Source organism: Aricia agestis, chromosome 8, assembly GCF_905147365.1.
Source record: "Aricia agestis chromosome 8, ilAriAges1.1, whole genome shotgun sequence".
Lineage (NCBI taxonomy): Eukaryota > Metazoa > Arthropoda > Insecta > Lepidoptera > Lycaenidae > Aricia > Aricia agestis.
The window spans coordinates 11242567-11270196 of NC_056413.1; the positions used below are offsets into that span (position 1 = coordinate 11242567).

At 34.2% G+C, this 27630-nt stretch overlaps 1 protein-coding gene across 2 annotated transcripts in view; it reads right to left on the reverse strand.

The window, feature by feature from the left end:
- The window catches only part of LOC121729384 (b(0,+)-type amino acid transporter 1-like), a 46980-nt gene that overhangs the window by 18380 nt on the left and 970 nt on the right, over positions 1–27630 (reverse strand). The window contains exons 1-2 of one of the 2 annotated variants that reach the window (XM_042117875.1): positions 10153–10423; positions 484–590 (exon numbers count right to left, since the gene is read on the reverse strand). In XM_042117875.1, coding sequence (XP_041973809.1) covers positions 484–590; positions 10153–10264 — 219 coding nt within the window. In that variant the 5' untranslated portion in view covers positions 10265–10423. Of the gene's footprint in view, positions 1–483; positions 591–10152; positions 10424–27630 lie in introns of those variants that run through there. The other variant, XM_042117876.1, reaches the window with a different exon arrangement.

A 27630-nucleotide genomic window follows, 5' to 3' on the forward strand; every position in this document is an offset into this window, starting at 1 on the left:
TAAAAATTAAAAATTAAGAACGAATTTTTGCCATTTGTTTGCAATATATATATATATATATATATATATATATATATATATATATATATATATATATATATATATATATATATATATATATATATATATATATATATATATACAAGAATTGCTCGTTTAAAGATATAAGATATCCTGAAGCCAACTACAATGCTGTAATACGTGTGACACTCAGAGACTGCTGGGGTAAAGCTATTGTATAGCATTTTTTATCAACTTATGCAATTATAATTCACAAACGTCTAGTCTAGTCAAAAGCAACGCCACATCGACCTGAGTGTGTGGTGAGCCAGAGTGCCAGTCAGAGTGAGGGGTATTACGCTTTTTTCGTTACAGAATTTCTTAATTGAGCCGCGATAAAAGCTTAAAATATAGAGTCAAGAAAAATATAACCATCAAAGGAACCATTACCACAGATTACTAAATAGTTACTACGTCCATTACCTTGTCTCCTGGGTTGGCGTTGCCGTCGGCGAGCGCTGCTGTCGTCGTGTCTTCGGCGTCGCAGCCGGCGGAGCCCCCGCGCCATACCAGTCCCTCCCGTGTGCTCCCTGAAAAAAAATCAAAAAGTTTTAGCCCGGTCGGAATCACAAAAATTTAGTATATTATAGTAGAAAATAACACCAAATTGTTATTGCTTGTGGCTCCCACAATCTAAATATTATAAAGCTGAAGAGTTTGTTTGTTTGAACTTTGAACGCAATAATCTCAGGAACTACTGGACTGGACTGGACTGATTTCAAAAATTCTTTCACCAATGTATAGCTAAGATGTCCCTAAGTGCTATAGGCTATGTATGTACCACTGGTGGAGCCGGGGCGGAGTACTAGTCAGTAATAATTATTGTATGTTTAATGTTGCAGGACCGATATACTTATGTCTTCAGTTCTCAAAAGATATGACGTAATATGATTTTGTTTTAGACCTTTCAAGTTTTCATTGCGAAGCATTAAAATTATGGCTTCTCAAAGGCCCTAACGTTTCTATTTAGTTGCTCTAAATCTCTAGTTTTCAATGTATGTGTATAATGCGTTTGTATAATATAGTATAAGAGAACTTTTTTGCACACATTTAAGCTAGAAGATAATATTGATTTATGATTGCCACGGTGCTCTCGTGGAAAACTTTTCATCGCAATTTTTGTTGCTCCAATTTTTCTAAAGTAAAATATTAGGTAAGTAGGTGTGGACTGAATGATATAACTGACCAAAAAATTTAATTATCATTAGGATCAAGATCAATAAAATGAGCATAACATAAATTATTTTCAGCTATTAACGTTGACGACATTGTAAAAATAAAAATACCGGTGCTATAAAATTTGTAACATTATTTTGTAGGCGAAAGTATTTTTAAAAGCGACTAAGCCGAGTGTTTTCTTCCAGACAGCAATATTCGAATTTATGGGACTGCGACGCAACCGTTTACGCAACTTTAAGATTTATCTTATATCTTTAAACGAGCAATCTATATAATTATATAAAACTCAAAGGTGACTGACTGATTGACATAGTGATCTATCAACGCACAGCCCAAACCACTGGACGGATCGGGCTGAAATTTGGCATGCAGGTAGATATTATGGCGTAGGCATCCGCTAAGAAAGGATTTTGATAAATTCCAACTCCAAGGGGTTAAAATAGGGGATGAAAGTTTGTATAAAATAATACTTCTTAACGCGAGCGAAGCCGCGGGCAAAAGCTCGTTCTTGTATATACAGAGTGTAACAAAAATAAGTGATAATACTTTAGGGTGTGTACGTGTTCCTTATTGAGAGTTGACTGTAAAAGTAGCAGCGCTGAAAGACCAAAAAATTTTTTCACTTTTGTATGGGGAAACTCATGATGCTCGGGTCCTTGCCCATACAAAAGTGAAAAAAAATTTTCGTCTTTCAGAACTGCTACTTTCACAGTGAACTCTCTACAAGGAACACGTACACACCCTAAAGTATTATCACTTATTTTTGTTACACACTGTATATAATTGGAATCTGGAATCGGCTCCAAATGATTTTTATGAAATTTAGTTTATATAGGGGGTTTCGGGGACGATAAATCGATCTAGCTAGGAACCATTTTTAGGAAATGTCTTTTTATTCGTGTTTCATCGAATACCGAGCAAAGCTCGATCCAATAGCTAGTTTTAATTAAACGCCACATTTTTCTCTATTTTTAGGTCATTTAGTAGAGGACAGTAGAATTTATAAGTGTTTAATCTACTGTTTAGGATATCGGCTGAATCCACTAGATATTGGCTATACGAGTATATGTTTATTTTGGGGTAAAAAAACAATGTATGTAGGTTTTATATGTAGAGAACACATACATTGCGACGATGCTTTGGTAATGTTTAAAACTGTTACTCCAGAATTTAAAAATAACCAGTATACCCTATTTCTAGTTACCTGCTCCGTAAAGTCATGTTTATCTTAAATATAATAATTAGGAGGTCTAGTTTTACAATTTTGCGAGCATAAACATTAATTGGTTTAAATGTTAGTACTTATAAATTGTAATTAACACTCTTCAATTAAAACTTATTAGCGACTGTGAACTCTACCATGTATAATTTTTTAATTACTCCCAATTTTTATTGGGTCAAATCTTAAACATGTAAGTTATGAGTACTTACTTATTATTATGATTTATCGCTCTATATAGTTAATAGTTCTTGTATGGTGTGACGACCTCTGTGGCTCAGTGGTGAGCGCGTTGGTAGCTCTAGCCGGGGGTCGCGGGTTCGAATCCCGCCGACGGAACAAAAAGTTTCCAATGTTCCCGGGTCTGGATGTGTATTAAATATGTGTATGATATAATAAAAATCTTAAATATATGTATAGTATAAAAGTATTAAATATATTTCCGTTGTCTGGTACCTGTAACACAAGTCCTTTAGGTACTTAGCATGGGGCCAGACTGACGTGGTGTGAAGCGTCCATAGATATTATTATTATTAAATATGTCTTCAAGTTACGCTATAATATACCAGCAAAAGTCTGATAATGTCTAATAGGTATCAGATCCTAAATAGGTACTATCCAAAGACCTTTGTAATATCAGATCTTATTCACATACCGAAATGTTTAAGGGTTAAGGCGGGGATTAATCTCAATCAAAAACGATAACCTTGCACACAACCAAAGACCAAGCGTATACGCATCGCAATAAGATTCATTTTAGCTTAGCATAAAACTGTAACAACTCTGGCGGATCTTTTCTATTTTTCATGTTTTTTTTAAATATCTTTGGAAATAAATATTAAGAAACAAAATTGTTCGGTTAAAGAAGTTTTAATATAGATTTGCTAACAATTTATTCAAATAAAATGTATAATTATCCTAGTTAATACTTATATTTCGATGAAATAGAGTTTTTTCGGAGGTGAGTTTGTAAATTAATTACAGCCAAAGTATTACGTTTTATTAAAATGTTTATGGTTTAAGGTATTTTGAATATTGTGCTTTATATCTCATATTTTTTAACACTTCGTTATTATATTGGAACTAGGTAAACCGGGAGTCACGGAATAACAAATTGGGGTTTATCCTCGCCTTAAGAAACTTTGGAGGTGTTTCAACTACGCGTTTCTAAACTTCCATCTTAATATAATGGTGGATGAAAGAACGAACACGTCGCATCTAAAAATATCGAATAACTTAGGTAAGCGTAAAACGCCATTCTGGAAACTGTCTCGTTCTTTTTATTGTTTTCGCGGTGTCCAGTCATAAAGTTTACGATTTTTTGCCACAAGCCCCGGCCAAATTCTGTATGACGCACACATTTCTCTAGTCACATGATAATCGCAGGTCATTCACGTCACACATGTTGGGTGAAACTAAATTACTTAGCGGCCACTCATTTCCGATCGATAGTTTCGATGAATCGCAAATAAACTGAGCCTGTAGCCAAGAATTTTTCTTTATCGCTTCTTCATAGATTCGTCGATCAAAATGTATTAGAATTGACATTAGACGAGTTCAACGTCAAAGTTATATTCGCGAATTCTTATGTCAATTCCATACATTTTTGATCAGTGATTCTATAGATCGAGAAGCGATAAAGAAAAGGTCTTGGCTAAGGGGTCTGGTATGGACTGTTTTCTTAGGATGCAAATAACTTATAGGCCACCCTAAGTATAGAGGACAAAATTCCTTCTTTAATGTTATTATTTGTTGTCCAGGCATTAATGTATAAGGCCTTGTTCTAATTAGCTTAATTTTAGTTCTTATAGCTTATGTTTTAGTTCTTATAGCCCTAAAACATCATTGCCTAGACGTTAATTTAATAGGCACATTAAGGACTATAGAGAATGATCTCGCTAAACATAATTTTTACAAAGCTGCTTAAAAACTTCTTGACTTTTCTTACATTAATTTAGGTTGTTGATACTTAACGATTGAGGGCAAAAACCTTAGCTATTTTAGGAATTTCTGTATCCAAACGAGCGACCAATCGATATGTTAATATTTTCATGGTATCGCAGTTTGTTAAGATATTTTAAAATTGAGAGCAGACAAGTTAACGCGAGTATGTAGGTTATTGAAATAAAAGTGATTATTTTTAAACACCAAGGAACTGGTAACTCCAAACTTTGTAATAAGTTTTAAGTTTAACCCTAACCCAGACGCATAGCGGTGTTATAATAATTTGATAAAAAACCGGCCAAGTGCGAGTCGGACTCGCGCACCGAGGGTTCCGTACAAACCTGCAAGGTTTACAAAGTTCGTTCATTACGACAATCGAGTCATAACTATGGTATTTTTATTGCAATCTCTACGCGTTTATGAGGAAATGGGTAGTAAGTTTAAAATTATTAAAAAAATATATATTATGTGATGTAACTAAAAATTTATGGTTTTCGTAATTTTTCCTTTATCTATGCTATAAGACGTTGCTTCGTACCAAATTTCAAGATTCTGAGTTCACGGGAAGCACCCTGTAGGTTTTGATTCCCTTGCAAGTGTCGAAAATTTGCGGCATAAACGGCTGTATCTTTTGATTGCGTTGGCTTAGAAGTTTGATTTTTTCACAGCTTCAAGGGACAGTAGACCTGAGTAATTGATATAAATTTCAGCTTCATACCTCCACGCGTTCCTGAGAAAAAGGGTCTTGACAGACGGACGGACGGACAGACGGACAACAAAGTGATCCTATAAGGGTTCCGTTTTTTCCTTTTGAGGTACGGAACCCTAAAAAATATCTTAAATCTTAGTAATAATAATTATTAACTAGAGATCGCCCAATGGTCGAAATTCGACCTTAGTTTCAACTATATTAATACTACTACCTATATTTTGTAAAAATATTGACTGTATAAATTTTTTTTCAACTCTTGTCTCTGGGACTTAGCTGATTTTAGACTGGCCGTGTAAGCATTGTCTAATAGTATCTTAGATTGAATAGAAAAATATATAATCCATTTTCAATTTGTCAACTTGTTGTCAACAGACTTCAAACCATAAATAAAAGACTATAATTCGTATGTATAGTATAGGCTTGTCAATCAAAAATCTGTCATTTCTCATGTGTGTGTGTTGTAGTGTGTGTAATGTTTTATTTGTTAAAAAAATGTATGATAAAAGCATAATTTCAAAATAATATTAGTTCGATGCACTCCTTCACCATATAAACTATAACTGTGCAAAATTTCATGCACCTACGTTTCCCCATTTTTCGTAAAAAAGGTTACAAAGTTTTTCGTTCGCGTATTAATATTATGATTATCATCAGCTATTGAAATCCACTTCCAAACATTTTGTTACAGTCCTTAGATATAACTAGAGCGCACATTGTCACTACCATAGTTTACGAATTCTGACGTCAAATGATAAGATTTAGTACCAGCCCACTGCCCAAAACTTACTGAAAGTTTACACAGACGGTGCAGTTAAATATACTTTTGTCCGGTTTTCCTCTGACGCAACGCTACGTTGGTTTCGTCACGTGCGCTAGAGGTATCTGTTGAGCTATTTCACTTCAGCGCTTGTATAATGATCCCTATTTCGTTGCCATATATGTGTTATCATAGGTAATGTAACTCTGAATGGACATGTTCTACCAGTTAATCAATATTTTGTCGCTAAGCCCAACATACTAATTGGTATTACAAACAAAAATGATCGGTATTTAATGACTAGTTTTGGTAGCGTTGTATTATACTCAGATTTACACCTGTAGCATGATCGTGGGATTCTGATGAGATTTTTTCTAATAGAGTGATTTAGCCGAAAAGTCATAGCCTACTTTTTAATGCAAAAAAGGGATATCAAGGGGTTGAAAGTTGCATCGTGTCAACTTTCAGCTTTCAACCCTATGCTAGCAAATAAACCTAGCTAGCTATGAACAAACGAACTACATGATATCTTATTTAAATTTTATTTTTTAAATTATTATAACAAAATACTACTATAAAATAATATTAAACTTAACTTTGTATCATACATATATTCACCGGAATTGTTTCAGGGAAGTCTCGTGATCTCTTTAGCTTGTAGCTAATTATTAAGGTATGTATTTCAGGTTCAAAATTTTAATAACATTTAAATAAAAAAAAATATGACTCATGTAGACGCGAATCGCGAACATAAACACGTAAAGTGTTAATTCGTTTATGGGCCGACACAATCAAAATAATTAGTTACATTCATAATTAACTACAATTCATAGAGTAAATTAAATTAAAATAGATCGTTCTAAATGAATTTATATGCCTACACTAAAACTTTATAGTTTTCTTACACATAGAAGCAAAATTCTCCCTTTCCCGGCGTTGGGTACTTTAGTTTTTTGGAATGGGTAAAAATTTTTAACATCGCGTCAAGACAAATGTCCTGATCAAAAATCCATAAGATTGAAGAAATTGAATTTGGTTGAATCCAAAGAATTGAAGAAAATCTTTTAGTAGAGGCAATAACATTCCTTTTCTCTTTCTTATATTGAAGTTTTTTCATTTTCAAAGAGTAATCTTTTTTAATAATAAAAGCTACGAAAACCTTATATTGAATTCTAGTGAATAAGAGCAAAAATAGTATCTATCACCAACAGATGTTGGCGATATTGAAATTAACTTTATTGATTTTATAAGTCCCTCGCAAATGTTCACTATAGAGCTTCTAATAAGCTTTTGAAAGGTCACACAATATCATATTATCTTGCTATTTGTATTTATTACCATCAAAGCTTTATAATTTACTAGATGACGCCCGCAACTCCGTTACGCCAAAACTCGTCTATAGCGCGGAAACCGTACATTTTTCCGGGATAAAAAATATCCTATGTCCTTTCCCGGGATTCAAAGTATCCCCATACCAAATTTCAGCAAAAGCTGTTCATCGATTTGGGCGTGAAGAGGTAACAGACAGACAGACACACTTCCGCATTTATAATATTATATTATACTAGATGATGCCCGCAACTCTGTTGCGCTAAAATTCGTTATCACACGGGAACCGTACATTTTTCCGTGACAAAAAGTATCCTATGTCCTTTCCCGGGTCTCAAAGTATCTCCATGCCCAATTTCAGCAAAATTGGTTCAGCGGTTTGTAACAGACAGACAGACAGACAGACGGACAGACAGACATACACACTTTCGCATTTATAATATTAGTATGGATTAGTATGGATATTAAGTATGGATATGGATTATATATTTTTTATTTAAGAAACATCACTGTGTCTTATTAAGACTGTTCACAATTATACTACATTAATTTTATGTGTTAGAAGTGAAAACTTATAATTAACTTTCTGATAACTAGATCTAAAACTGCCACTGACATTACTCAGCTGAAATTTTCCATAAAACGTAATATTATTTTAAATAAATAAATAAAACTGTAATTTTTTATCTGTAACTTTAAATTCCGGAGATGTTAGTCGAGCTCTACTTTATACGATAAATGCTTATTATAAACTAGAATTACTGTTCGTTTTCTGTTTTCCAGACATATTATGAACGTATACGTCCATTATATATATATTTATTTATTATATGTCTGGGTTCGACATCAGATTAAAGACCAAAAATCTTTTGGTCTTTAATTTAACGTCTGACGAAAGCTTAAATTTTTTTACCAAACCGTATAAACACTATACAAACACATAATTTAAAGTATATATTTAGTACCGTAAATTTTAGGAGGGCTAGAAAAATATTTGGGTTTTAAAATTAATTTCATAATATTTTTTTATTAATTTGATACATTTGTTATACTCGATTTACACTCGCGCGCGAGCCACGAGGCGAGCCGCGAAACGCGCCGCGAGCCCTGAGTGTAAACTCGAGCTCGCGGCTCGTCTCGCGGCGCGGCTCGCGGCTCGCAGGGCTCGCGTCGGGAGCGATTTCCAAAGGAGCTCGAGGGGGACGCGAGCTTTGTGTTTACACTCGCGCTTCGACGCGAGCTGCTAGACGCGCCGCGAGCCGAGCCACGAGACGCGAGTATAAATCTCGTATTACGAATATAAAAAGTGGGTTATAGTTTCGCAATATACGGGACACCGCGTTAAATATGATAACGTAGCAGTTATTCCACAGACTATTAAGACAAGTAACGTTATTCATTTTGATTCTTCATAATCCATAATCCATACTAATATTATAACTGAAAAAGTGTGTCTGTCTGTCTGTTACCTCTTCACTCCCAAACCGCTGAACCGATTTTGCTCAAATTCAGCATAGAGATACGAATTTACGCTTAAAATTAAGGTAATACCTGCCTAAATACAGGGTGTTTTAACTTCGAAAAGTCTGAGGGCTAAATAGCTCAACTTTATATAATTAACACCAAAATAACTTTTATGTTTAAGACAAGGTTAAGAATACAATAACTTTAATGTTTATGAGGCTTCAGAAGTTTAATTATAAAATATGACGTAATATTATGAGTGAAAAGTTATGAAGCGAGACTACAAAACACGTGGTTTTTCACGCAATATATTATACAGTCGCAACTCGTGGCCCAAATTCTTTTAAGAAATACAACTGATGGAAAGTTTTTGTTGAAAAGTTTTTGCTGCAGCTAATAGTGAACAATATCGCGTAACAACGGTTCCCGCGTTATAGCACGAAAGTAAAGGTCGTAAGTCCCAAAAATGTTTTTAATGATTACTTAAAAATTAAATACAATAAGTACTAATATTTCCTTTAGCTATTATTTTGTAAAGCGTGTGATTGTAGTAGTGCAAGTTATTTAATGATAGTAACTCAATAAGTGTAACATATATTTGTTGAAAAGCCCAGAAAGATTCATAATTTCGAAAAACATAACTATCGAGTCAAAATAAGTGAATCGTATTTTCCGTTAGCCAAATATGAGATAAATATACAATGATTAAATAAATCTCAATTTCATTTGAGTCAATCGTCTTACGGGATCGTAATACTTATTAGAAAACATAGCAAAATTTTGGAGCCCGCTCTTAAATATCAGTTATAATTAATGAACCTGTCATCTCACTCCTGGGTCCTGACGAAGCGAGAGTCTTGTAAGGATAAATGTAGATATATGTAAATAATTATATTATGCAAAAAAAATTGATGTTGTTTTGTGTCACGTTATATACCTAACATGCGATTCTCACCCCTCGACGTCTTTGCGATCTAAGATTTTCTAATTAGGTACTCATTGGCGCGTGAGCAACAAGTGCGTTTGCAAGACATATATGATATGAAAATCGGACACTAAAGGTCAATTTATACTAGCGTAGAGTCGAAGCGAAGCGAATTCCCAAAAACTGAACACAGAAAATTCAACCTTAACTCCAGAGCGTAAAGGATACATTACTTCTGCGAGGCCAATCAGCGTTGGTCGGGCGCATCGACGCGAATTCGCGCGGATGCGCGCGCCTTTTTAAATTCTCAGAAGTAATAAAGTGCGTTAACGCTTTGGAGTTAAGGTTGAATTTGTTATATTCAGTTTTAATAATTCGCTTCGATGCGCTTCGACTCTGCGCTAGTATAAATTGATCCTAAGCCAAATTATTGCATTTGCAAGCGCCCCTTAGCGGTGCGTTTTCGACATCTAACTTCGCTATCGAAACAGAAGCTAGAATGCAATTTAGAATAATTCTGTCCAATAGAATGCAACGAATCTTAGTATATTCAAAAATCGAACCTCCATTTGAAATGAGTAGGACGGGTGCAATGTCATTGTGCAGTTTGTCTGGCTTGTCATCTACTGGCGCACGCACACCGCTGCGGAGCAACGCGGCAATTTTGTCGCGCATCGCATCACATACACTGAGACTGGCGCCGGCGCCTAACCACCTTGTCCTCACAACAAGACTGTCACAAAACTAAAGAATTCACAACCGTTTTTCACACACGCTGTATATGCACAACCTTATAGTTCACTTACAAATAAAAAAAATCTAAAATGATTATTTCAATAATTAGTAAGCGTAAAAAATTAAGTACAAAATTCAAGTCTTCAATTACTATAAAATAATTTTAGTGTAACATAACACGTCTACTCAGTGCGGAGTTTCAGGGCGAACTGACTATTCTGGGCGCGAGCCACGTGGGCGCCCGCCGCCCGCCCGCCCGATCAATGGCACTCTAGCCCTTAGCTCTACGTAATAGATATTATTTCCACGTAAAGCTGCAACGTGTTCGAAAAACTTTTTTTAAAATATTATAATACTGTAAAAATGAGACAGCTACATTTCATATTGTTGTTAGAAAGAGATAACAGATAGGAGAATTTCATGCGGAAAAGTTGAGAGAAATTGTTTTTCAGAGACAAATTCTGAAAATATTTAAATGGCCTCCGAAAGCGTTCAAAAGTATTTTTATAAGTATTAAAAACAATATTTTAAAAAATAAATATGTTTTTATCCTCATAATATTATTATGTTATGCCAAATGGTATTTTTGTTAGAATAATCGTTTACTTTATGTCTTCCTTATCAAGATGACGCAGTCGTGAGTCGACTGGCTAAAAAAGCCATTCAATCAAACAGGATTTGACTGAACAATGCCATTCAATCACATGGCTATACGTCGTTTAGCCGGCTTGTTGGCTACAGCTAGATGACGCTTAGCCAACTGGTTAAATAGTAAATTAACTAAAGTGACCATTAGTTTAGACTTTAGTGCTATTATTACTCAAGCGTAATGATAACAAGCAGATTAATTATTGTAATCTAACTCATTTTGAACGTGATGCATTTCATAACCCCGTAATTTCTCCTCGAATATTAGTTTAAATTTTGATTCACTCGTATGTGCCCCAATAATTTCTGTCTCTTTAATAATACTTGTAACGTATATTTACGAAAAATAAGTTAGTTACTGTTAATTAGTTAATAAGTTAGTTACCCGCATTAAAACGCACCTAGCGCCGCGGTGGTGAGCGCTGAACTAATTCGATCAAACGGCAGCTTTTGAATCAGCTGTAGTTTTGAACATTTTCAGCGACTTAGGTTGGGTTGCACCAACTAACATTAACTATATGTAACTTTAACTATTACCATAACTTTAACTACAATGCAAAATGTCAAATCTTTGGTTAAAATTAAAAATGGACGCCATCAAGACGCCATATTTAACCATAACCATAGAGCTCGACAAGGCACGTGGCGAAAGAAAGAACTAACGCTGTCATCATACAAAAACACCATTTTTGACAGTTCTCCTTTACCAGCAGCGCCCCCGCCCACATTCATTTATAACCTTGTTGGGCCAGCTGTCATCTGTCAATTTCTCCGGTCAAAGTTGAGGTGAAAGTTAATTCTAAATTTAGCCTTAACTATAACCATAACTTTAACCTTAACTTTAACTTTAACCACGCCTCTGGAGTCTGGTGCAACCCACACTTAAATATTCAATTAAAAAGCTAGACGTCTGATTGAATAGCGTTGTTCAGTCAAAGGGCTAGCTGTTTGATTGAACGGCTATTTAAACCAGTTGACTGCGACAAATATAATTTTTTTCTAAACCAATTAAATAAAACAAAACAGAATATCATATTTTACGAGAAATGTAATAAAGTTACACTTTACGTTTTTCACATAATATCATTGATTAAAATATATTTTAATGATGACAAACAAACCTCAATGTCGTACATGCAGTTATTGTTTTGAAAATAATAATTGTAATTTATTACTGTTACTAACTGTAGATGTAAGAGTATCTAACATACAATGTTTTTGTAAAAATAAATTTATCATCAAAGTTAATTAATATAATTTATTTTAAGTATGGAAGTCCATAAAATATATTTTTCAAAAAGATTACAATAATTACTCACGAGAGCTACTTCGTAAGTTAATAAGTAGTTAAATTCTATGTAATGTAAACATATTTTAAAACTAAGTTTATCTATGTATGTCTTTTACACAAACACCAAACAAGGTAAATTACTTTTCATAGACTCTATGAAAAGTAATAAAATATAATAAGGTATAGTAATGAATGAAAATGGATTTAGTATAATGAGGTACTAAGAATAAATTGTAGCACATTAGGAAAGTGGGGTCAACGAACCTTAGCTTTAATAGTCAGACGTGACGTCGCCTCTAACTTTTTGTCTTTCAATTGACCTTGCCGTTTGTTTGCGAAAATAAAGACTTTTCCTTGAGATACCAAATTCCTTATTAACTTAGCAGGAATATCAGGATGAATATCCTGATTAATTCAGTAAGAATCGGCTGACGAATCTTACAAATGTAAGTTACCATTTTTTGGCAAAAATACATATTATAGTTTTTAGTGTTTCGTAGTTAACTACTTTCGACTCTAAAAAAATATTACTAAAAGAAACATAGTCGTCGGTTACACGCTCAATCTGGCATCAGGTCAGTCCATCAATCTGAGATTGACGCCAGATTGATGGCTAAAAAGTACGTAATAAAAAAATTATCAGTACATCAATCCATGGGGTACCTACACCGTACACGTTAAGTTTCGTGTCAATCTTTACCAGATTGATGGATCAGATTGATGAGAAACTAAACGTGTAACCTCCGACATAAAGTGGGTAAATATAATTTTTTGTCACATCAACTCCATGAGGTATCATTGAATAAGTATATCATGTAAGTATATTTTATAAAACAAAGTGTTAAAAGTTGTTCAGATGTAACTATTTTGATTTAGGTACATCGGCTTTCGAGATGTGAAGCTGAAAGTCAAAAAGAGTCTTGGTAAAAATAAGCTACAGATAGACAAACTAGTAGAAGTCAAGAGAATATATAATTTAACGTAATACATACTAGATCAAATTGTAACGTAAGCCAATACCTACCTACTTACATAATATGTAAGTGTGTAGGTATATTATAAACGCTATCAATCTTCTTTAAACATTCCCATCTAAATATATCTATAAAATATAACAGCACATTGTTATACAATGTAGTATATTAGTATGCACTTCCAAGGAAGAAATATTAGATTGTTATTGGCAAGTAGCTCGTAATATAATCTTTGGAAATTCCGATACCTCAACGACGAAGCTAAAAGTGGGCTTGTAAATCAACAGAGTAATATAAATCAAACTCCTGCGCACCTAATACGTCATAATAACTTTGTCTACACTGTGACTTTTTCTGTTCGTCAAGGGCATGCGTTATAGCGCAGTCTATAGCGAACGTGAGGCATGCCCGCGACTCATGCCCTCTGACCGTATCCAAAACTTCAAAAATGACAATATTGGCGTTGCGTTCCTTGACGCATTAAATTATTGAATGCGCCAATATGAAAGTTGATGACGAAAATTGAAGATGAAAGTGCACAGTGTGGACATAGCTAATGCTGTTCACCCATTATAATGTTTTAGTGCAACTTTGATGCACCCTGCCCGTTTACTATCAAAATATAGGATGAAGTATTATCTTAAACGACATACGTCAAACGAATCTCATATTACGTTGGTTTGACATTTTATGAGGATATCATTTCGTATTTTGATAGGAATCGATCAAGAAACGAAGCTATCAAAACCGAAGAATCGGGGTTTCCGTCATGTTCTTTTGTTTATATTCTTTGTAAATAAAGGTGAATGCAACACAGGCGCTACAGGCAAAATTAACATCGCGTGTTTATGTAGAGTTGTAAACTAAACGTGACCGGTGACACTTTATAAATACAAAGATTTCAAAAGTTAGTATATGCTACGATATTTAAAGAGACAACTTCGATCTTCCTACAAAACAGTAGCATCATCTCTATTCAATGCCAATAACAATCCATGCTTCCATACTTAATATTATAAATGCGAAAGTGTGTCCGTCTGTCTGTCCGTCTGTCTGTCCGTCTGTCTGTCTGTCTGTCTGTTACCTCTTCACGCCCAAACCGCTGAACCGATTTTGCTGAAATTTGGCATGGAGATACTTTGAGTCCCGGGAAAGGACATAGAATACTTTTTGTCCCGGAAAAATGTACGGTTCCAGCGCGATAAACGAGTTTTCGTGCAACGGAGTTGCGGGCGTCATCTAGTATTTTATAACCTAAAAAAAATGTGCAAACGGCCCTAAATCGAACCCAAAGTGGGAGCAAATTTTGATTATGACTGTGCCAAAATAATTCATTATTATTAATCTGAAATAACTGGAGAATTTTGGACGAAATTAAGCACTTAATGTAAGTACTGTAGCTAACAAGCCGTTAATAATTAATAATCTGCAAGTACCTTGTATATAATAATAATATTGTTGTTAATAACAATATGAGATATAGCCAAAGTTCACTGGCTAATAATATTTGTTACTTCTAAATAAATTATAATACACTTTGGTTACTAAAATTGCTGTTTAAAGCCCAAATTTTAATTCGAGGGTTAATCCTGGACAATAAGCCCAGATTATAAAACAGTTTGTTGTTGTTGTTTTCGGCTTAAGTAATTCATTATTAATTTGGGAATTTACCTCTCTAAAAAGAGTAAATTTAAACGTTCTAAGACAATAACGGAATTCGTATGATCCACGTGCACCTAAAATATCAAATGGGTGTGTCATGTGATGTTTTATTTTCACTCCACTTAAATAATAAAATCGTTGTATCACCTGCGAGCATTTCAGCGATCTGTGTAAATGGGATCTGTGACGTCACTGCTCAGAATAACTGACGGACGGTTCTAATTTCGTCTGATAGGCGAATTTCTTCGACAGTTGTCAACACCTCATACGTTAGTAGATGTTAGTAGAGCTGTCTTTTAGACTAAGCAGTTTTGTATTACTTGTTTGTTATTAATTATTATATACTTTTAGTCGAATATTTTGAAAATAACTAGCAAATTAATATGAAAAATTAACAATTCTAATTAATAATTGCCTAATCATTAATTATTAATAGTGCTCGAAAATTTCATACGGACTCTCCACGAGCGTTGGATTTGACTTGATTGGATCATGATTACGATCAGACGGACATATTTGACGTGTATGATTGTCCATCGACGTCGATGATGGCCATCATTGTCAACCATCATGGTAGACGTAGAGTTTTGCCTATACAACGTTTGTAAATAATCTTTGTAACTAGCCACTAAAAATACTATTATGTTTATTGCCTTAAATCAGACTATGGAACAAAACAAATGAACATAATAATATTACGACCTTTTTAAAATTTTCCATGGAGCTGTATCATTGAAAATAATAGCGGCCTTCAGACTTCAATAGATAGTTGACACGTCAGTACAATAATATACTAATCAAAGCACACACTTGAGAACAGTATCTAGATTTTAATCGTTACAGAACCCTTCCATTACCGAGGGTTTTATCATTCAAGGTCACAGATGACTGACGTAACGTGGATACTTTGACCGTCAAATGCCATCTCCCCGGATCCTGATCAATAATGCTGACGCATGCGTCATCAGCCCTCGCTCCATTCAGAGAGATCCTCATTCCTCATCTCGGGAAAATAGCTAAGGAAGAGGTCCTTCTCATTTGTAAATGATCTAATGACTCCGAAATTACTTACCAACTAATAAGAATAAGAACATTTTTTAAAGCCTCTTCTAAATACCTAAATAATTTCCTAATACACCTTCTACCTAAATATAGAACTACATATCTATTATATCTATTAATTTATAAAAGCAATATACGTTGAATTATTTATTACGGGACAGATATTTTGAGGTTAACTTGTTTCATTTGGCTAGAGACTATTCCTGATACTATTGAAAATGTTTATGCAGCGTTTCAAGAGAAGTCATTATAGAAAAGTCATTATTGTGCCAGACAAAAAAAGAGAATTCTTTGTCTGGCACCATAATGACTTTTCTAAGATAGAAGAAATAGGTATTGCATAGTTATATCCACTTCTTAAAGGGTTAAACTTTAAAGGGTTATATGCTTAGGGCGGCATCACTCATGACAAATTCAGTTTTAAGTACACAGTGTTATTGATAATAAATTTAATGATAAGTGATAACTGATAAGCTGTATTATGCAGTTCATCTTAATGGTAGCTGTTGCTGAAAATTGTTGCCGGCAATTTTTTTCAGTAATTTCAATGACATACAATAATGCAATCATATTATGTTAAGTATCTAATTGCTAAACGTCTATCATAATTAACATCCACTCAGGTGTTAATTACAGTAATGTCTCTACATCAATAAAGTTAACAATATGCAATTAGTTTCCAGGAAAACTCTGACTATTAAGGTTTATAATTTGCAACTTTAGTACCTTCTATCACTTCTATGGTGATTATGTACTGTTAGAGAAATTATTTCATAGGCAGATGGCGGACCTACGTAACTTGGTCGGGATATAACCTCCCGTTCAGATATATAAAAAAAAAAAAAAAAAAAAAAAAAAAATGTATGTACTGTAGGTACTGTTAGAGAAATTATTTCATAGGCAGATGGCGGACCTACGTAACTTGGTCGGGATATAACCTCCCGTTCAGATATATATATATATAAAAAAAAAAAAAAAAAAAAAAAAAACACTTGTCATATATATGGTTATGATAAAAATAACAAAGCATATATAGACTAAGCAAATAAATAAGCAGTAAGAATTATTTTTATACATAAGAATATATTATTAAATATTTATTATACGAACAATATATTATAACATGGAAAAGTATTTACGTACAGATGTTTATGTAATTGAATATATGTAATATAACAGAAGAATATAATATGTAACTTATAGATAACGATGTAAACAATACTAAAGAAATATAAAACATGTGTCAAAAAGATAGTATGAAACAGAACTGTAACAAACAATTGTAAAATTATACATAGGTAATTATAAGGTAGCCATAATATAGTCCAAGATAGAAATAGAAATCAATAATATGTAAATTATAGATAACAATGTAAACAACACTGAGGAATAAGAAATATGTACTAAATAGATATTATAAAAATAAAATGTAAAGCAAACCAAATTAAAATTATATATAGGTATATAAGATTATGTATAAGATGTTAATGGAATTTCAATGCTATAGAAATATACCAACAATATGCAACTGTACGTCATGCATCTCACTCAATTGTAAGAATTATTTCGTAAGTAAATAACTCCAGCAAAACAAATTCGCACCGAACACTCCCGCGAAGTGTCGAAAAATGTGTAAAGTAATGCATAAAAATTGATGTAGCATTAAGCTTTAAGTATATAATATGTATGTAAAAATGATCAATGTAAACAATTTGTCAACAAATTAAGGATAAAATGTAACATGCAAACAATTGTCCCTTATAATGTAAGGGGGAACAAGAGGTCCCATATAGGGGCCATTAAAAAAAAAAAAAAAAAAAAAAAAAAAAAAACCTCCCGTTCAGAGGCGGCGAATTGGGCCACTGCCCACGAGTCCGCCCACTGCGCGAGGCCGCTTGGACCACGAGGATATTGTTACGGTACATGGTATACGGACACGTGGTGCAATCTAGCGACAAACCAGCGAAACTTACCGAGGGAGCACAGGCAACATAAATCCCCTACTCAATACTAGATGGCATGAGGTGCGCAAGTACATACTCGAACCTTCTAGAAAAGTCCAACATTTTGTTTACGTGTTTACCGGTTTATTTTGTTTACGTGTTTAGTTGTGTACTTTTATTGTGGTACATGCTCGAGCCTCCTAGAAAGTTCCTACGGTTGTTTACTTGTTTACGTGAATCGGGAACTTTCTGGAATTCGTCTCGCCATATAAAAAGCCGCAGGCAGGCCCGGCAATTCAGTTCGATCTGAGCGATCTTCGAGGCGATAACAAGTGATCAATAGTGAACCAGTGAAACCTGCGACTTCGCTACGACCTAGGACTGTGATAGTGCTTAGTGATTGGACCTAGTGATTAGTGTTTGGACTTAGTGCTAAGTGTTGTGACCTAGTGCTTAGTGCAGTGTTAATAAAGTCTTCAAGAGAGTCACCAGGTCTTTCTCTCCAAATCCTCGAACCCTAGCACGTAACAATATTTTAGGATTTACGCGTTTTGATCCTCATAGTTTAATTAAAAAAAAATTTGCAAATATTCTTTCGCTCAACAAAATTCGTCTTCTTGCGTCATAAATCAGGGAACCTCGCAAAACATATCTTGCCCACATCAAATTTTGGTCTTGCCCCGCCACTAGTCCCGTTCCTCTTGTTGCAAGTAGTCATATGCCGACAAACCACTATTAATATTGACACAAGCCAAACTAATAACGTAGCTACCTACGAATCAATTTCTCTGATGACACATCACTGCTCACACAACACATCATATACATATACGTATACCTATCTTAAATTACGCATCACTAATCAGCATTTTATATGATTTCATTATTCAATATTCAGTAATTGGTATGTAGATACACGTCTTGTGAATTTGATTGATTCAATCAATGGCCTACTGTACTTGTTATTGGCAATTAACATATCAGTACCATTAAAAAAAAAACTCAAAGCGTCAATTGAAGTATTCCGATTGTTAATTATTTGCGAACTTCGTCCTAAACAATTGCGTCCTTTAAGTACTACAAATAGACGTCTCAATGGCACGAACAGCGAATACGCTAATAATTAATGTCTTAATTAAAATAGATCGTTTGGCGCCTGCTATTCGAAGCGTGGTCACGGCGTGAACAATGTCACCGCGACTTCCCGGAAAACAGGTAAGGATGCAGGGCCGGCTTTAAACTTTTGGCGCCCTTGGGCGTTGAAAATTCCGCCCCAACATTAAAATGTCACTAAAAGTAATGCAGTTTTGATATTTTAGGAAGAAGAGAAAAATCAATGAATGAAATAAATTATTATTTCGAAGTATTTTACTTAAATCGTCAAAATTATGGTTTACAATTTTTCGATTTAAGAAACATTTATATTATCGAATTTCCTGAATTATCTTTTAAAACTTTTATATGATTATTTTAAAGAATAAAAGAAATCTAAATTAAGAAATTTAAATGACCCTAAAAAAAACTCCACTTTCCAAATTTTTGCGCCCTAAAAACATTAAGTTTTCTCCAATTTCCAAATTTTTCTGCTCTAAAAAAATTTCCGCCCTGAGCACTAGCACCGACTGCCTCTAAATCGCCTCTAAAATACTCATTGTAAGGATGAGTAAAGAATTATACTGTCAGAGATTTATGGGTCGGTAGCGGACCTACATAATTTGTTCTGGATACTAGATATAATCCTACAAAGTAAACGTAATCCGAACAAATTATGCAGGCTGTCTGATCACGACTATGTGTATCTATGAGTTTGTAGTAATACGCGCGTAAAACTTGTATCTGTGTAGAGCGAGTTTGATTTCAAGGGCATCAGTGGCTGAGTTTCTCTACTGTATGATATGTTGTGCTGAAACCACATTACAACTATATAGTTTTATTTTATGCTATACAGTTTTGGTGTGACTGTAAACTCTATAGAGTCTGTACCCACATCGGCCTGCGCCTGCGGCATACTCAACTTAGGTACTGTCTTTTTAACATCCTTATTTGCAAATATAAAATATCTAGATACCGTAAGAACCCAATAACAAGATATCTTATCCAATATCCATGAATCATTAATATAGAAAGAAATTACTGAGTAATATATGTTGAGCTATTGCGGTAAAATATAAAGGCGTATTATCAGTGACTTCAATAATTCCTTTGAATAACGCTATTATAGAAGATATTGTGCACATTGCATCATCCAAAGACATTTTATTACGCGCGTAGCGGAAACTTTGTAGCTACATAAAAATCGACTTTTAGCTTATTATTTACTCTTTTACTGTTTTTAAGTTATATCATAGACTAAGGAAAATATCAAACCACAAATACCATCTCAGGCCAGCAAGCTTCGTATGAGCGTTGTAACAATTTGATAAAATAGAAATACTGTCAGAATAAAGGGACAAAACGATAATTTCGTTTGACAATTTGTCGGTCAATTTGTCTATACTCTAGCAGCTAGTCTTTTGGACTCTAAGTATCTCCATACCTAATTTCAGCAAACTCTGTTCAGCGGTTTGGGCGTGAAGAGGTAACAAACAGACAGAAGTATGGATATTAGTATTGTAAGTATGGATTCTGGTGACGACAATTTGGAAAATTACTAAGTATGAGAAATGATTAAATATTAAGTTACATACTAGTTTACCTACTAGTACGAGAATTTCAACGAATAAGTAAAAATAAACGGAAAATTTAAAACGAGGTCAAGTATAATATAAACATTAATCAATAAATGTGCAACGTGAAATTGCGATTGGATTACATTTATCGTATTAGCAATAAATTGAGACGTTTTATATCATCATATTCGATAATAGGACTTCGCAGAATCAGTGGCGTAGCTACTAAGGGGAAAGGTGGGGCGGCGCCCAGGAGCCCCCAAGCTCAGGGGGTAATGTATATCTACAATCTATAATTTTAAAATATGTTTGTAGTTGTACATTTTTTTTTCTAATGTATCTTTCGGATCGTAAGTAATAATTAATTAGATTTGCAAAAGTTATTTGCCGCAAGATCTCATAGAACTAACATTTTACGTCTTGCGACTTCTGAGTCGCAAGACCACTGGTTGGGGCCCTAGCCCCTACGTTATTTTTTGTCCCTGAGCCCTCAGTTACCTTGCTACGCCACTGCTCAGAATCAATATTTTACGAGAAAATATTATATCATTAGTCATTACTCATTACATTAGGTAATTTAGGTATGATACAAAGTAAAATGTAGAAGCATTAAAAGCGACATGTAAAGACACTTGCATGCAATATCCATCATTGTATTAAAATAACAAAGTTCGAATTATGTGCACGAACTATACACGCGATTTACAGGTAAATTATTATTTTACTAGTTGCGCCAAAATTAGTATATCGCGCGGCTACCGTACATTTTTCCGGGATAAAAAGTTTTCTATGTCCCGGAACTTAAAGTATATCCATACGAAAAGTTAGAGCCAGTTTTTGGGCTTTTAAGCCTAACTTTTTTAGTCACAACCATTCTGGTGGTTTTGAGGCTAGGTTTTGGGCTTTGATGCCTCAGTCAAGTTTCGGAGCCACATACCTATGCAGGAAGAAATTAATATGGTTTCGTCCATAAACCTATAATGCACAGTATATTAAGTCTATGGTTTCGTCGAACGCCGGGAAACACCATAATATTATGTCAAAATCTACGTCAAAATTTATTAAGTAAATTTTGTGATTATTCCGTTACTTTTGTTTAGTCCAGTGATTCCCAACCTGTGGTTCGCGGACCCCTGGAGGTCCGCAAGTATATTATATTATGGGGTCCGCGGTATCATCTCTGGAACATACATAAATGCTAATGTCTCGTAATCACTATGGCACCATGTAGACTTTTGTTTCAAATTTATTCAGAAATAAAACAATTTTTTTATGCTTACTTAGCACGAGGATTCAACATTTTTTGCTGTTTTTTATTAAAGAGGTCCGAGAAAACTGTGCTACATTTTACTGGGTCCATGGCTGAAAAAGATCGGGAGGCACTGGTTTAGTCCATAGTTATATTATGCTGGGCAATGCTGGGCATGAAAAGCAACAAAATTGGATTAGCGGTTTAAAAAAGACAGGCAACAGACATACATACAGACAAACAGATTGACAGACACACAGAGATTCATTTATTTATTTATTCTCCTTGTGTACAAAATTACAATATTTATAAAAGTGACAATATTATATTGGCGTACTTATCTCTTTAAGAGATCCTCTCTTTAAGAAACGTTCCAACTTTGAGACAATCATTCGCAATGGTTTGTAACGCGGTCTCAATTAGCTAAATTGAAGCTGTGTGACATGCCGGTGACGAACAGACGGACAAAATATCACTACTACACTACTAGCTACAAGCCGAGCTTTGTGAGGGCTCGCGTCGTCACGCCTTGACTGACTGATGATAATAATTATTGATGACACGTCATCTACATAAAAAAAAAACCTTGACTGACTGATGACAACACATCGACATCTATATATTAATACGTGAGCCAAAAACTTTGTATCCCTTTTGACGAAAAATGGGGAAACGTAGGTGAATGAAATTTTGCACAGTTATAGTTAAATGGTGAAGGAGTGCATCGAGCTAATATTATTTTGAAATTATGCTTTAATCATACATTTTTTTAACAAATAAAACATTACACACACTACAACACACACACAAGGAAAATTAACAGATTTTTGATTGACAAGCCTATGCATACGAATTATAGTCTTTTATTTATGGTTGAAGTCTGTTGACAACAAGGTGACAAATTGAAAATGGATTATAGTTTTTTTATTGAATCTTAGATACTATTAGACAATGCTTACACGGCCAGTCTGAGATCAGCTGAGTCCCAGAGACGAGAGTTGAAAAAAATATGATAAAGTTAATATTTTTTTTACAAAATATAGGTAGTAGTCCTAATGTCGTTGAAATTAAGGTCGAATTTCGACCATTGGGCGATCTCTAGTATAAATATAATATATAGCGGATTCATAGCCAAATTAGTTTTTTCTCAATAACTCGATAAATATGCAACATTTTAAAAATCCGCTAGGTTGATCTCTCAATGATAGAATTTTATACAATGTGTTAAAATATTAACATAGTTCAATGCACGGTTACAACAATAAATGAAAAATTCGTGAAAATTAGATGCATCTTTGTGATTTTTGTCTATCGAGAAAATTTTAAGATATCGTGTTTTTGCTCAGGTCGGATTCTCGGAAATATAATGTAGTAACTAATTTTAGAAAATGAAATAATTCGGAGCTTATTTTCAAGTATAAAAATAAATTATAAAAGACATTAGACATTAGAATATTTTTTGTTGCGGCAAAACCACGGCAAAACGTACAGTTTCATTGCCATTAATTACTGCGGATATCTAGTTGTGTACAAATTGATTAATATAATAATTATACTAAGTATATTTCCGGTTTATACAAACGATATTGTATACTTATTGGCTGTGATAGATTTTTGTACATTTTGGCTGCGTGCCCAAGATCGTCATACAAGCTATGTTAACATGTGTAGGACCGCATGCCTAATTAAATAATATGCATATCGTACATTTTTAAGGTCCCCCAACATAGCTAACTACTAGATATAATATTTATTCAAGGTAATCCTTCAAAATACCGTCTCGGGCTCGGCCAGGTACTTCGATGTTACAGGTAAGTTGATGTTTAAAAAAAATTGATTTAAATTCGTACAGTCCGCTTGACTGCTACGGTGCCACGCACAAATATACACAATCACACATGCACAGGTGACACACAAACATGTTGAACTTGTAAAACCCCTTTTTTTTTCGGAGGTTAAAACAACATTAGGTCGTAGCCCGTAGGTGCTACGAGTTGGCTACGGGCTACGTGCTAGCTACGAAAACCGAAAAGGTCTCTTCATTTTCATACGGACTACAGATTGAGTTTTTTTTTTGGGCTATGGATGGAGAGATCTTACGTATAATGATACAGTGTTGTAAATTGCTTATGCGATGTTTCCGATACAATCTTAGTTTACACCGGCATAAACGTTCTGTTTTTAAACATCTCGAAGCATTGTCTAGAAACGTGACTAAGATTTTGTATTGAGTATGCATTAATTTTTACTTACGAGTGTACAAATAAGTAAAAAAAGTTATGCTGTAGTGGCCTCTCGTCCAGGTATAGGATGAAAAATCGCTTGATAGCGTCGTTGAGTCGTGCGCACAGCGCAAGCACACATAATATGTATTTTTAAATGCTTTTAGGTACTACTAAAAAATATGAACCTACATATATTATTAAGTATCTTGGTTCAAAAGCAGTTTTGAAACTAAAAAAAAATTAACTCAAATACCTATACTTAATTACTTAATTAACTATAATTAATACCTTACTTATAATAAAAATAAATTAGTACTGTATTTTATTTATAATAAGTAGTAAAACTAGAAAAGGTCTACTTGTCTTTGTCTGGCAATTTAGGAACAGACTCTTGCTGTGCCGTCTTCATACCCATACGGATGCCCGGATCGGCAGTTCCTAGCATTGTTCTCATAGAAAAAGTTGTTCATTTTGACGGGCTCATTTGATGGTTTCAAGCATAGACTTACAATATGTTTCAAGGATAACGGTGTTTACGAGGTGTTTACACTAACATCTTGTATAAGTGCTATCTTTAAACAAAACATTACTATCTTTCTTACTAAAACATATTTCTTTTTTAGTAAGAAAGATAGTAATGCATTAGTACTTAAATATTTAAAAAAAACTTGGTAACTACTTCATAATGATTATAACAAACAGTTTGTGTGTACAAAGTCAGCGCGAATATATTTTTGATATCAATTTGAGGCGCCTCTCAGTCATGATTCACGATCACAATTGAAGACGTAAGTGGATGAAGTAGATAACTAGTATTTTGTAACATACGGGCATTTACACATTTTTTCCTTTAGGTATACGAGTAATTTGAATAAGCCTCTAACTCACCAACTTCATCATCCAGCTAATATCTAGCTATACCTACGTATAATCCACAATTTTGGATTTCAAATCATTATATCGGTTCTAAAGCCTTCATTTATGCAAATAATCGGCCAAGTGCGAGTCGGACTCGCGCACGAAGGGTTCCGTACCGTTACAGAGCGAAAATAAGGAAAAAAATGTGTTTTTTGTATGGGAGCCCCCCCTAATTATTTAATTTTAATTTTATTATTTAATATTAAAGTACACATATAATTGAGGATGTTGTGAAAATTTTAAGTATCTATATGTTGCCATTATGGATTACGAGCCAAAAAGACGAAAAAAATAACGTTTGTTGTATGGAAGCCCTCTTAAATATTAATAACTTTATTTTGTTCTTAGTATTTACTGTTATAGCGGCAACAGATACACACAATCTGTGAAAATTTCAGAAGTCTAGCTATAGCGGTTCTTGAGATACAGCTTGGAGACAGACAGACGGACAGACAGACGGACAGACAGACGGACAGACAGCTGGACAGACAGACGGACAGACATCGAAATCTCAGTAATAGGGTCCGGTTTTTACCCTTTGGGTAAGGAACTCTAAAAAGTGAACAATAGTTAGTTACCCGGTTCATCCGCTGATATCTTCAATTACTTTCAATTTAAAGAAGCTGTGTAAGAGCTTCGAATATTAGGAGACAATTATCAGTGTAACCTTTTATTGAAACGGGCGATAGAGTACAATATTTTATTCTACTGGCTACAATATTGTGCTATCAGTATCAACTACAGCTCTACCACGCGAGTGCAGAGACAGGGGTTCTAAAAGTTTTACAATAAAATAAGGTTTCTTTTATTGTAAAACTTTTAGAACCCCTGTCTTGCAATCACGGTGGTAGAGCAGCTGTAGTTTATACTGATTATTTGGTGATTAACTAAAAAGAAAATACATTTACCGCCATTGTCATTTAATTATGATTAACCTTCAATTTAATGAAGAGTTTGACAGATAATGTACGAGGCTTATGTCAAAATTTTTAATTAATTACATTTAAGTAATGAATGTTCCACGCTGAGTACGGCAGTTAAACTCATAGAATTTCATTGGGGAGAAGTATTCTTCTAATTTATGCGTTTGTGCAAAAAATAGTTTTCATTTGTAAAGAACTTGTGTAAGTCTGCGGCATTATTAAAATATATATTCCAAGAAATTGGTAGTTGGTACCCACTTAAAAATTTTGCGAAAGCCTTATCTCTATAAAAAGATTATTCCCCTCTATAGGTCTTACCCTCTACTTATAGGGATGTCCTATCCATATAAAATAAAATATAAATAATTCTGATAATACATAGGTAACAACTAACAAGGTTGTTTTGAATGACGCGGACGGTCCTACAAAATTTCCCAAATTTTATTTCGGAATTTATAAGAACCTCATGACATTGATAAAAGGTTGGACTATCATGGAGAAACTATTTTGTTTATAATATTAATCGTTGGATTAAATTACACAGAGTAGTGAACTGACTAAAATATAACTTATCGTTATAATTTTGTTAGTTAACGTATCGTTATTTTGTTAATTTTACGACCTTTACAACGTTGTTTTCCAGTTAAATAATTTTCTATTCAAATGATATTTCAAGGCTGAAATAAAAAAACACTCAATGTACAAAAAGTTAAAAGAAGGTTATATCTAAACTGTAAACCACAGAGTCTAACCACAGTAATTGCAATAGAGCATTTAGGAACAATACAACAAATCAATAGCGCTACTTACAACATTTTATAATGCGTTTAAGAAACATAGAGGCAACGTTTTTAATAATTATTAATATAAGTTTAATTCTTTACGTATTCATTAATGTATATGTAGATTGTAGTTGTGCGTAAATTATATTAAATTAATTTATTTTAAAAAGAATATTCTCTACATTTTGCGTCTTGGAAAATCTCTCGTCTTTCCCTTTATATAAAAAATACTATTCCTCTTGAAATTAAGTAAAAGTATTTATGTAATACTACTTTAAGAATAGTTAGAGCAGTGGTAGAGTATATGCCACGATTCAGTTAATACAGCGGAATAGACAACCCGCTACTATATGTGCAATGCACAAAGGGCGCCATCCTCTAGGGGCGCCAAATTGCCATCTTTAGGGGCGCCGAAACATTAGCTCCATGGCCGAAACCGAGGTCCCAAAAAATTTGCCTAAAAGGGGGTCAAAATCCTTTTTTTGCACACAGGCGCCAGTAGCCCTCACGGGGGCCCTGAATAGAAAATCGAAAGTCTATTTAGGTTTACACTTTTGGCAATACTGTGGTATCTATGGGTGATTATCACGTAATAAGGTGGACCATTTGCTTGTAAGCCGATTTTAGTAAAAAAGTACCAAAAAAAGCCTGTTGCTTATCATCTTTGACTCTACATGTATTTGTCGGGGAGGCTGTGTGATACTCGTACTTCCATACTAATTTCTAATAATATTATAAATGCGAAAGTGTGTCTGTACTCTGTTTGTTACCTCTTCACGCCCAAACCGCTGAACCGATTTTGATGAAATTTGGTATGGAGATACTTTGAGTCCCGGGAAAGGACATGGGTTACTTTTATCCCGGAAAAATGTGCCCGCGCGATAAACGAATTTTGGCGCAACTGAGTTGCAAGCGTCATCTAGTTACTCATAAGAACGTCGCGACGCGCCGGCCGGCATC